The sequence below is a fragment of the Molothrus ater genome, chromosome 2 (assembly GCF_012460135.2).
Source record: "Molothrus ater isolate BHLD 08-10-18 breed brown headed cowbird chromosome 2, BPBGC_Mater_1.1, whole genome shotgun sequence".
In the NCBI taxonomy this organism is placed as follows: domain Eukaryota; kingdom Metazoa; phylum Chordata; class Aves; order Passeriformes; family Icteridae; genus Molothrus; species Molothrus ater.
The window spans coordinates 67,009,410-67,021,611 of record NC_050479.2 but is presented as its reverse complement, the minus strand read 5'-3'; the positions used below and the strand labels follow the sequence as shown (position 1 = coordinate 67,021,611).

Sequence of the window (12,202 nt, the reverse complement as noted above, 5' to 3'; positions counted from 1 at the left end):
TAGTAGAAATCTGTTGTAAACTCCTGAACTGCTGTACCTCTGCATACTCCAGAAGATCCAGGGAATATTGAGGGTGGCTAATGTACTACTGGAGTCTGTGTCACAAAATGTTTTGCCTGTAAGCAGAGGTGACTTGCTTCTCTAGTTCTCTCACACAAGACCTTTTCAGCTGACTCATGTTTTTGAATAAAACCTGATTAGTTGTCTTATTAGCTTCACCACACGTTATCAGAAAACAATTGAAAAGGCATAAGAAAAAATCCCTTCGCCTCCCTCTTCAACAAGCTTACAGAAAGAAAAAAAAAATCAAATTGGAAGTTAAGGAAGCACTTTAGAGAGCTGCCATAGCTGTAGCTCATGGAAACATTAATTTTTGGTGTATGATCTTCCTTAATACTACTTTATCTGTTTACGCTATGATTAATTTTCAATAGTTATCATACTAATTACCTGTGATGGAGTTGTTCATACAATTTTTTTGTATTACTTTGGAGAAGCTGAAAATACAAATAAAAGATTTTTATCTTTATAAAGGATTCTTTCCCAAAGAGAATCAGACAAAACAAATACATGTATTAGTCTCTTTTATATAGACTCTTCAAGTTAAATTGTCTGTAATTAATAATCATGCTTAGATCTCCAAAGCAACATGCCTACCTTAGTTAAAGGTGCCCTTTGTAAAGGTAATTTGTACAGATAACTTTGTAATACATGATCCAAGATGAAACTTATATTAGGGCAAATGTGACAGAGAAAATTATCATGGGAATGAGGAGTCTAGAGAAAATGATCTGATAGTGGTTTAAAAATAAAATAAAAGAACTGCAGCAACAAAAAAAACAAGGCAAATTTCACTTTTATCCTAAGAGTGCAAATTCCTGACACCTAAGGTACTTCTAAACAGTATCTAAACAGTAGCGACTGGAGGTACTGCATCATCATGCTTTGGTCTATCACCTTTTTTTTCTCCTGCTTCTTAATAATGGAAAACTACTGGATTTTTTTCTCCAGAAATTAATTGTATTTTCAGTAATTATCATAGTTCTCTGATTTAGTGTTGGTTGACATATATAGTTTCACTTTCTATCTGTATCTTGGCTCCACTGCAGACAAACTGATGTGTTCTAGGAAGGGTATGATATAGAAGAGATGTAGGAATGGGCTGAAGTGTCCTTTATATCTAGGGGTGTTAAAAGTAGGAAAGAATGGAGAGAAATTTTGTGTGCCAGTGCACAGAATTTTGCAAGTTTAATGTGTAATGTCAATTACTGTGAAGCAATCTGATGCATGTTAGTTGCTGGTAAGTTTGTTAAATCCTGTTTGAAAAATTGTTCAACTTAATCTTCTCATTAATATTATTTTCCCTCTGTCAACAACAACATTTTTAAAAGAACGATTTTGGCAACCTGTTTCTGCTGATAAATATTTTCATATTTCAAATCTTCAGGTTTAATTTGTGTTCAGCTGCCAAGGTGAAAAAATAAATTGGGTATCCCTAAAAGTTGTTGAAAGTTCTGGATAGAGTCCTCTAAATTAGGCAGATTAAATTCTTAGAATGCAATATTGAGAGAAAAATACATTACTTCAGTATGGATTTTTTATATCTAGATGCACATTTCTTGAGGTCAGTCTGAAAATGTGGGGGAAAAGAAGTTTTGAAGAGACTGGGAAAGTTTATCTGAGAATTCAACCAGATCAGATGCTCTCTGGCATAATATGGAAGGAGAAAAACATTACATGTGAAACCATTGCTGTGTGCAGCAGCTGTTTCTTAGTGCACTTTCATTCCCCTCTCCTCCTCCAAAAAGGAAATTTCACCTAAGTCTAAGCTACCTCTCTGAGGGAAAAAGTCCACAAAACAAAAGCCAAGCTATAGATAACATACAATTCTCCACCCCCTTCCCAAAAAAAACCCCCCAAACACAGGCCCCAACCACACAGACAGCATGTAGTCTGTTTTCTGCCTGTCTCTGATCATCTTCAGGTAGTAATACTGTCAGTACTGTACATGCAGTGAGAATTTTAAAAACTTCCATTTTGATTTTATAGTTCTTCTATGAGTTAAAATATTACATATCTTTTACTTACTTAATTTCCTGCATAATAATGTGGGCAAACTGCTAGTTATATTCAATTATTTTGTTAATTTTTATCAATAATCTGGTTCTGTACAATATTCATCTCAAACTTCATTGCACCTCTATGTGCCTGACAGATGGTTTTCTGTAACTGCTGCATTTTCTGGTACTTGGATTTTTTTAATGTGCTTGAAGGTGTAATGATGCATTCATGTGTGCTATCCCAAGATTTGAATTACTATATACTGCAGTCAACTCTATTATTTATGGTGGCAATCTTGGATAATGCAGAAGGATTAGAAGTTAGAATTACTGCCTGCAGACTTGAGCTGACTCTGCAGGGCTGACTGAGGTATCTTTATGTGTCTGGATCAATAGATGTTAAAAGCCATTTTGTAATTAAGTGAAAGCATAGCTCATTCACAAAGGCATTGCCTAAATTAATACATTTTTCTGAAACTAGAGTCACTGGCATCACTCTGCAGTAGCAGCTAAGGTAGCTCAGTGCAGACGTAATATGGGCAGGCAGGATTAATTACTTCAGCTGTAGCCAGTATAAAGATGGTTAATATCTAAAAAGTTATATTTGGGCACTGACTACATCTGAATTACTACACTTTTTTTGAGTCAATCTTTCTTACACAGAATCAGCTTGTCTGTTTCTGTGTCTGTGTCATGGTTAGGTACAAACTGGTCAATTATGATTTCTGAGTTGACTTGTAGTTTATGTGTGCTTAAATAGAGCAAAAGAGGGAAAAATCTTTATTGTTGTGGTGTCAGTGTGTCTTACAACTTACATTCAAAGTCTATCAGAATTTCTAACAGTTGTCTAGAGATTATATTGATATGAGATAAGAATAACTAGCCCATGAGTTTACATCTAAATTTATAGAATGAACAAGTAAACTGTGATATGAATTTAAAGGCACTTGACAAAGTACTTCTGAGACTAGAAAATGATCTTAAGGCTGTATATGGTACAAAAATCTTTAAAATCCATTTTAAGAATATTTTTTAACACTTCAATATACTATTAACAGTATTTGCTATTGTAATTTGAATTATAATTCTGCAAAGGTGTATGCTGTTTGACTTTATCCGTAATGGCTTGTTGTCGTAAGTCATAAGGTTACTCATAGAGGATGGTGGTAAGCACGACCTATCTAAATGGAATTTTCTTTCACCTCTTTAATTTTTAAAAAAAATTAAATTAAAATCTTCAACATTTAATGTGAGCTGCTTATGGATTTTCATGTAGTAAAAATCATTACATTCTTATTTTAGATGACAGTAGAATACAGTAGAAACTTTTGGTTGGGGTAAGAAAAAATTGATGCACGTAATCTGGTTTGAAGTTGATGTGACAGCTTGAAAGGCTGTTTTGATAAAAGCTTTGGAGTACTGTAAATGGGTATTATCTGTGTTCTTTTATTGCTGACGCTCTGTGGAGCAGTCTGTATGTGATTTTTAGATGGATTATTATGACCATTCAACAGTGAAGAAAGACAGGGCACTATTTCATGTTCCCAGCATGTACGTTGGCTACTCTCTGTTCTTTTGCATGGCAGACTTACTCAACAACAGAATAAATCTTGTCTTCCTCAGCACTTCATTATTTTTTTGGTGCTGGCATGGCTTAACCAAACTCAACATTTATTTCAAAGTAAAAGATTGTATTTGAAGAGCAAGTGAACATATAGATGACTAGATACTGTAAGTAAAGTTGAAATCTATCAAATGCAGTTTGGATATTTTCTTTAAGTCCCTTTTTCATACCTGCAAAACCCACAGTTTTCACTCTTGCCTGTGCCTACTACCTGTGTGAGAACTTTTCATGGGTGCAGACACTTGTCTGTACAGCTATTTAATTTTTAGAAAAGACATAATGATTTTATATATGAATTATATATGCACTACAATACATTTTGTCATCTACCTTTTTGAGATATTTGAAAAGTAATTTTAAATACTTCCCTCCTGTCACTTTTCTTTTTTTCTTTCTCCCTTTCTTCTTGATTTTTCAGCAACAGATAAGTGTATTTTTGTTTTATTCTCATCAACCAAGAGTCCATTATGATTTATTTTCTCTGTGGTGGATTGATCTGTCATGTGTTTCCACTGCTGGATTTTATAATATAGTTTCACTTTCTTGCCAATTTCATCCCCTGAAGTCTTTCATATCTCTTATGTTTCTATACTGTTGCCTTTTCTGAACACTTTCTCTCCCTGTACTTTCTGAACACTTCACTTAAAGATACTGCTGGGATGGACTGTTGGGTGATTTCCTTGTAGCCTCTGGAGTCCCACTCCTATCATTGTAATATGTGAAAAATCACTGGAGAAATTTTCCAATGGTAAAAATAAGATTTGTGTTCTTTTAAGGAATTGTTCACCACCTTAAGCCTATTTCTATTCACTTAATAGCTGAGGATTATTGAGAAAGCAACATTTTTAATCTGAAAAAAATCTTGTTCTTTACATGCAGTGCTACCCTATTGGCTTTCTTGGTTGAGCTTCTTAAGAGTTCAGTAGCCATGCAAGAACAAATGCTTGGTGGAAAAGGCTTTCTAGTAATTGGCTATCTCCTTGAAAAGGTATGTTTGGAGGATTTTTGTCTTTTTTCTTAGTATTTCTACTGCCATTGTGGTACTTTCAATCACCTGGCTCTAATGTCTAGTGGAATAAAATATATTTGTGACATACATTGCAAATTAAAAATATTTTATAAGTTGTCAATGGGAGATTCTTCATCTTCCTCATCCTCTTCTATACCAGTATTCAAAGAACCAATTTTCTCCAGGAGGTTCTGTTCTCTTATTTATGTTTTGACTTTAGATCTGTTTTGGAATCACTTTAAAGTATTTACATTTCTGCATTTTCTGTCCCCCCAAACTTGCTTAGGAAAGTTCTCTTGTTTCTAGTTTGTACAAAGCAGAAATGTCACAACTGAGGGTTTTTGTGTGTGTGTATGTAGGTTAATAAAAGTTAAATTAATCTTCTGTGAAAATTCTGAAATTGTCAAAATAGTTTTCCTGTGTTTTGAAGAAGAAAAACTGTAACAAAATTTAATTTCTGAAAAAATTGGTGGGGCATTCCCTGCAAAGGGCATTCCCAGTACTTGCTTGTTTTAGGCATGATGAGCCATTATCTCAAACCTGAGGTTCAGTTCAGTTGTCTGAGGAACATCACCTGCCTCCCTGCCTCTTCAAACCCTCTTACTGGGGTTTAATATCTAAATAATCTGAGAGCAAACTACTGTCAGCTATACTAAAATAGTGATGATCCCATGATTGAAGCTCATGGCTCTGACATTCTTGCATGTCTACTACTGGACTTTTATTACCATGAGGTCAGCATAGCAATCTTTTAAGCAGAAGATGAGAATCATAATATCACCTTTCAAAAATGTTCTGAATTTTGAAGAATGATAAGTAGTTTCTCTCATTCTGTTCCCTTTTTTCGTTGTGCTAGGGAAATACCTCCACTTAATACCTAAAAGCATATTTTCTGTGCTTCTGTTTTTCACTGCTAAGCAAGTGTGATTTACAATTTCAAAGAACTAGCCTAAGGTGCTGGTTTTTTTCCAAGGTTACATTTTCTTGTGCCATAACAAGAAGGAACTTACAAAGCTGTTAGCTTTGGTTTGGTGAGTTACACACAGGCAGACTGGTGAGCCTTCATGGAGGGCTTTCCCTTGAATAGAGCATTATGGTTTATACACATGGAATACATTGATTTAGAATGTTCAACATGATTTTTTTAAAAAAATGTTTCCATGCTCTTCTAATTAACACCTGCTATGTTCATTAGACTTGGGCATGTGAGTATTTAAAAGATTTCTATTGATCACAGCATAATTATTAAAACATATGTTGCTTTCTGGGTGTTTTTTTTTTACATTATATTTCCTTAGCTGCAGTTTTTTGAAAGGATTTGTTCTCTTTTTTCAATATATGCTTATATTCAGTTGGCACACATGGTGGGAAAACATCCTTTCCTAGTTTCAATTTTATTATTTTTTAATTATCTGTTGTATCTGTTGTTTATTTGCATGTAATCAAATTCTCCAGAGAAGAGAGAGAGCTTTTTCTTTTTCACTTGAACTTCCAAACAGCATTTTTGTTCTTATTAGTTGCAGATTATTTATTGTGAACTTTCATGTGCAAGCCAAAGGAAATTCAGCATGTAGGCTGATCTTGTATCACTGATAGTAGACTTCAGTTCTAAAAATAATAAATCTCTATATTCCCAGACTGTACTTACAACATTAAAAATAGTTGAAAAATAGAATCACAGAATCATTTAGGTTAGAGAAGACCTTTAAAATAGAGTCCAGCTATTAACACAGCACTGCCAAGTCAGCCACAAAACCTTGTCCCTCAGTGCCACATCAACACATCTTTTAAATACCTCTGGGATGGTGACTCCACTGCTTCCCTGAGCAGCCTGTTCCAGTGCTTGACATTTTGTGGAGAAGGAAAGGAGAAAAATCTTTAGAGATTTTTACTATTTATTCATATTATTATTATTATTCATGTTAATTTAGTATACAAAGAAGTTTGTCGAAGTCCTCAGACCATGTTACTACATAGGAGCAGGTCTCAACAGTGATTTCATGGCATATGCTATGAAAATGAAAGAATCCTGAAATTTGAGGAAACTATGAGCCCAATTCCTTCAAATACCTACTTAAGTTTAAGAAACAAAAGCAAGTCTCCTAATAATGTGTGTTCACACACTGAGACACCAAATTTCAGTAAGACACTAATTTAAGAGGAGGTGAGGACTTCAGATGAACTTCGGAAGAATTGTGCTGTAAAATGTAGGATCCTGACTGGATTCTAATAAAATGATAAGAAACCAAACTAAGCAAAATACCAAAAGACAAAGTTATTGATGGATATTTTAGCCTGTTAAATATAGCCATTAGAAAGACCATTGATATTGTTATAAAGTATAAACTGCCTTCATATTCAATCGCATTAAAACATGCAAGCTGAAGGTACGTAGTAATGATGAGCTAGGTGAAAATACTGCTTCATAGTTCTGCTGTAATTGTATTTTAAAAGAAGATTTTTTTTCTTTATCTTTTTTCTTTCTGATTATTTTCCCCCAGTCATCTAGAGTTCATATAACCAGAGCAGTTCTGGAACAATTTTTGTCATTTGCTAAATATTTGGATGGATTATCTCACGGAGCACCTCTACTGAAGCAATTATGTGATCACATCCTTTTCAATCCTGCTATCTGGATACATACCCCTGCAAAGGTAATGGTACACTGGCATAATGCTAAGACTCTCCTACAACAAAATTAAATACCTATATTCTTTTATAATATTCTACTTAGGTTTTTGGTTTTTCTCTTTTGGATTTGTTTTGTTAAGCATAGCAATGATCTTAGATCATGAAGTCTGTACACTAGCTTAACTATATACTCCAATGTCTTTTATACTTTCATAAAAGCAGTTAAATTATTGCCTAAGATTCTGTCTGATTCTATGAAAAGACTGTTTCAAGAAACCCAGTCCCTGTTTCAGTGATTGCATTACATTGTTTTCCTACAGATTAAGCATAAAATTTTGTGGTTTTAATTGCAGTAAAAATGTGTTTTGTTACATGTTAATGTAAGCTCTTATTTTATTTCAGACTATATATTCTAGTTTGATAAAATCTCTAGCATGTTATCATTCCTCTCTGGTAATAATGAATTGTTTTCCTAAGTAATCATAGTAGAGCTATGTAAACCAAAGTGAAAAGTGGCGTTGTCCTAAAAACTAAAAATATATACTTTTTGTATAAAAAGTCAGAATAGAAAGCAAGCCAATATGTTTATCTTAACTTAAATCAGTGCAGCCCCTACTCTAAGCTGAGCTGTAATTAGTTTTTCAGTTTTTTGTATCATATCCAAGGTCTATTCTACAAAGACCCCTACAATTTAGAGCTGCTAATGCAGAGCTTACATTTCTGCGGGTCACTATTTCATTCCCCAGGTGCAGCTATCTTTGTACACCTACCTGTCAGCTGAATTCATTGGGACTGCCACGATCTATAACACCATCCGCCGAGTGGGCACAGTGCTGCAGCTCATGCACACGCTGAAATACTACTACTGGGTGGTCAACCCTGCTGACAGCAGTGGCATCACTCCCAAAGGGCTGGGTAAGTGCCACACACGAGGAAGAAAATATAAACATTTCTCCTGTAGGAATGTTTGTGATGTGAATATCTGAAAGCTCCTTGGATCTGTAGACAAGGAGATGAATAAATGGCAATAGTTGATGGCCATCAGTAGAAGGACTATGGAAATACTTTTTGGTGTATCATAAACTCATGCTGATAATTTATGTTTACATGTATTCCCAGAAGATTGCAACTCTGCTCTCCAGTCATGTAGCATATACTTATTGTGGGCATACTGTAGGAAATATAAAAAAGATTGATTTTTCTTCTTCTGTAATAAAGATGAAATATTACATGTATTTCATATGCCAAAGAAATCTTTGTGTGGTTTGAGTGATTAGTAGTATTAAGTGACCTTGAAAACAGAGTGGAAACTTCTAGTTCTCACTGCAGAGGTTTCTGAAACTGTATTTCCAGTTCAATACTATTTTTTTCTCCTTATAAAATGGAGATTTATTTAATTTTGCTTAAAGTGATGCACTTAGCTTAGCACAGGAGGTACTGAATGACAGAACCAACAAAATGTATTAATGAATACTGCTTGAATGCTGCGTGTTACAGATGTGTATTAAGCAGAGCAAATCATTCTAATCCTATACGTTTTGGCTGTAATGCCATTACATTTAGCTATCTACTTGTGTAAAGCAGGAAGGATTTGCCTGAAAGTCTCTTAAAAAATACCTGATAAATGAGAATTTATTAATTATTTTATTGTGTAACTATTAATGTCATGCTGAGAAATTGAATAATTGGGGAATGTTCTTAATACTGTCACATACCCAAATATTCAAGAGTGTGATATATCTAACACATTAGTTATTGGGTAATTCTTTTTGCAAGTGAGCTGTATGAATAGAGGTTTCCCTCAATTTTTTTTTTAATAAACAAAACTGGAAGTAACAATTCTTTTCCTAGATTAGGTGTCCTAATAGGCAATGAAGGTGTTGAAGGTCACAGAAAGAGCTGCTGTAGGATCTTGGGTGACATTTATAGTTCTTGCATAGTATAATATTAGATGAAGAATAGTCTTCAAAAGAGTATTAAAATTTATTTAAAAATACTTAATGGAAGTCACAGTTTTCTGTTCATTTAAATGAAAGGTTTGAAATCCTAGTTAATGAAAATTACCTAGGCTGGTTACTTAATTAGCTTGAAATCTTTGTCAGTGGCAAATTATATTATCCACTTATGCTGATTCTGGATTCCTGATGCCAAAATAGAATTAACTTCTTTTTTTGGTGCCTGCAGTGAAGATGTCTCCTTCTGAGCTAGGTGTCTGCTGATAATGCACAGTGGAATGCAGGAGTCAGTTGCTTTAATACAGGTTTCTAGTATCATTGTAGTCTTGGTGGGGCATCTCACCTGCCTCTCAGAAGGATGCAGGTTTCCTGTGTATCCAACACCAAATCTGCTTGTTTTGGGTAGATATTTTGCACACTTTATGGTGTGACAACTTACACTGGTATGTTTAGGAAGCTGTATCTTACTTCTAATTAACAGGCACTTGAGGAATGCTTTGTTTGAAATGCAGTTTGCTTCCTAGACTGTGTTGCCTCTATTGATTGGCTGTCCACTAACCTCGGTGGGAGGTTAGAAGCTGGTCTGGTGTGGGAGCTACGCCTCTGATGTCTGAAATTAGGGTGAACCAAATCCTATCCTGGGAGTGGCTTAATCAGGATTCATACTTTGAGAGGTCTTCTCTGTCGAGACTTACACTGCTCTGCTGCACAGGCACAGTTTTACCATTGGACAAATTACTGTGTCTGAGATCAGTGAGGAATTGGGATGTTTAAAACTCAGATAATCAGCTTATTTACTTTGTGATTGTTGATACCCAGCTGTTGTGGTGAGGTGAGGTTTTCAGGTGTCAACCATATTTATAGCTAGGTAGAGACATGGAAAATTCCTCAACTAGCTTGAGAATGGAAGTCTGATAATACAGTCTACTTGTTATGGTTGACATTATTTTTTTTCTACTATATTGGTTTAAATTAAAATAATTCCTGTGCTTCTGTGTCAGGATACTACTACCTAACAACACTTTGAAAATGTATTGCAGACTGCTTCCCTCTGGCTAGGTTTGCTCTTTTGTGGAGTCAGTGACATTTCTTTCTGTAGGAAGCATGGATTGTTTTTATCTTGCCCAGATCTGTCTCTTTGCAGTTAGCTGTATTTTTTGAGTATTTGTATGTGTAATGCCAGTTGCATAGCTTCAAAAAATATATAATGTATTCATGAAAATCTGAACAGAAGGCATGAGGTACACAAGGATACAAAATTAGGATGTGAATCAGTTAACTCTAAATTAAGCATAGATATGGCTGTGATTTACATCCCTACCTTTTCTTTCATTCTGAGTATAGTACATTCTCCTCTCATTTGTGTCAGTTGCAGACCAAATTCTTATTTTACCTGGAGGGCAACCAGGTCAGTCCCTGAAAAGTCATCAGGCAGTGTAAATTAGTGGGTGCCTGGTGTAGCAGTTTGACAACAAAAATCCAAATTTCTAAGGCCTTCATACAGTAGTTGGGAAGGTGTTATATAAACTAAGGCCATGCATATTTTCAGAAAACACATTATGATCCACTATATCTGAATTTTCTCATTTTGTCTTTAGTTAGATTCCTAGATGAACTTGACTTTTTGCAAGTTTAATATCTTCTTTCTTCCTTGTTCCTTATCCTCTTCCTTCTTCCCTGCAGAAGGCCCTGGATAATTGATACAACTACAAAGTAGTAGTTTCTTTTCTGTCTGTAAAAGTGGCTTTTCTTGTGATGCCTTGAAGAATGTCAGCCTGTCAGAGAGCAGGATCAGTGACTTGGCAAACCCAGCACAGCCATGGAGTTTTCTCCATGTAAATCAGCACTGAGACTTTTTGGTATTATTTCACAGATAACTTCTGCTACTGACTAATAGAGCTGTAATAACTGTGATGATTTACGAGCAAATGACTGTGAAAAATATAGTTGCTGAGGTGATGGGTTCCTAAATTTCATTTTATATTAACTTCATTTCATAAAAGATGTTTCAGGATGTCCACATTAGTTGCTAGTTGATAAAATTCATGAAAATATTTTAAAATGTTTAATCATTGGATATTACAATACTTTTCTTTACTAAATAGTTTTTTAACATTAAGTGCAGGTCTAGTTGATTCAGACAGCTTATAGTCACAGAATGCAGTCCTAGAAGTAGCTGTAGTTATTATGCTTAAGGCTTTTCATTTTTCACCTCTGTTTTCAGCATCTCATAACTCCACCAATCCCAATAGTTCAAAAAAAGTAACTCTTCCAGGATTTTGGATTCATGTTAATTTTTATTAGCCTACCTGCAGCCAGAAAGTTTATAATTTGTTGAAATGTAGAGTAATGTATATAAAAATTTTGTTAAAGTAAGAGAGTTGCAGTGTAAAAATACAGTTATGTGAAATTTAAAGCTGCTGCATTTTAAGCAGCATTTGAAATCTCCAGATGGAAGAATAGGACCCATTTTCTATAAACATTATTTAATGTATGAAACAGAAAAATGTCATTATGTGAGTAAATTGCAGCTGAAATTCTAGGCTGACTTGACATGAGACTTTTCAGATTTGGAGAAGACTTTACTGGAAATCATGCCAATATCTAAAATTTGACCGCATGTGCCAAAGTGCCTTCAAATAATTTGCTGTCATATTAGGAAGTAAGCTTATTCATGCAGACATTTTAGTAGTGCGATGTTTTCTTGTCTTCTAGGCATGTCATTTTTATGTGGAGATATTGAAACAATTTTTAATATTAGTTAATAATTACTTTGATTTGCTATTACTTGCTGACAGTTACTCTGCCTCAGGGTTTTATTGCCTTCCTATGCCTTAATAAAACACAAAGTAGGTGAATTTTCTGCACTGACAGTTTAGTAGCACTTACTTTAAAGCCAGAGGAGCTCAATATTTAAGGTTCC

At 34.6% G+C, this 12,202-nt stretch overlaps 1 protein-coding gene across 5 annotated transcripts in view; it reads left to right on the top strand.

The window, feature by feature from the left end:
- NBEA (neurobeachin) overlaps positions 1-12,202 on the top strand; it is a 458,173-nt gene that overhangs the window by 116,661 nt on the left and 329,310 nt on the right. For all 5 annotated transcript variants that reach the window (XM_054514098.1, XM_036391661.2, XM_036391637.2 and 2 more), the window contains exons 11-13: positions 4,564-4,672; positions 7,195-7,347; positions 8,071-8,239. In XM_054514098.1, the coding sequence (XP_054370073.1) occupies positions 4,564-4,672; positions 7,195-7,347; positions 8,071-8,239 (431 nt within the window). The remainder of the gene's footprint in view (positions 1-4,563; positions 4,673-7,194; positions 7,348-8,070; positions 8,240-12,202) is intronic.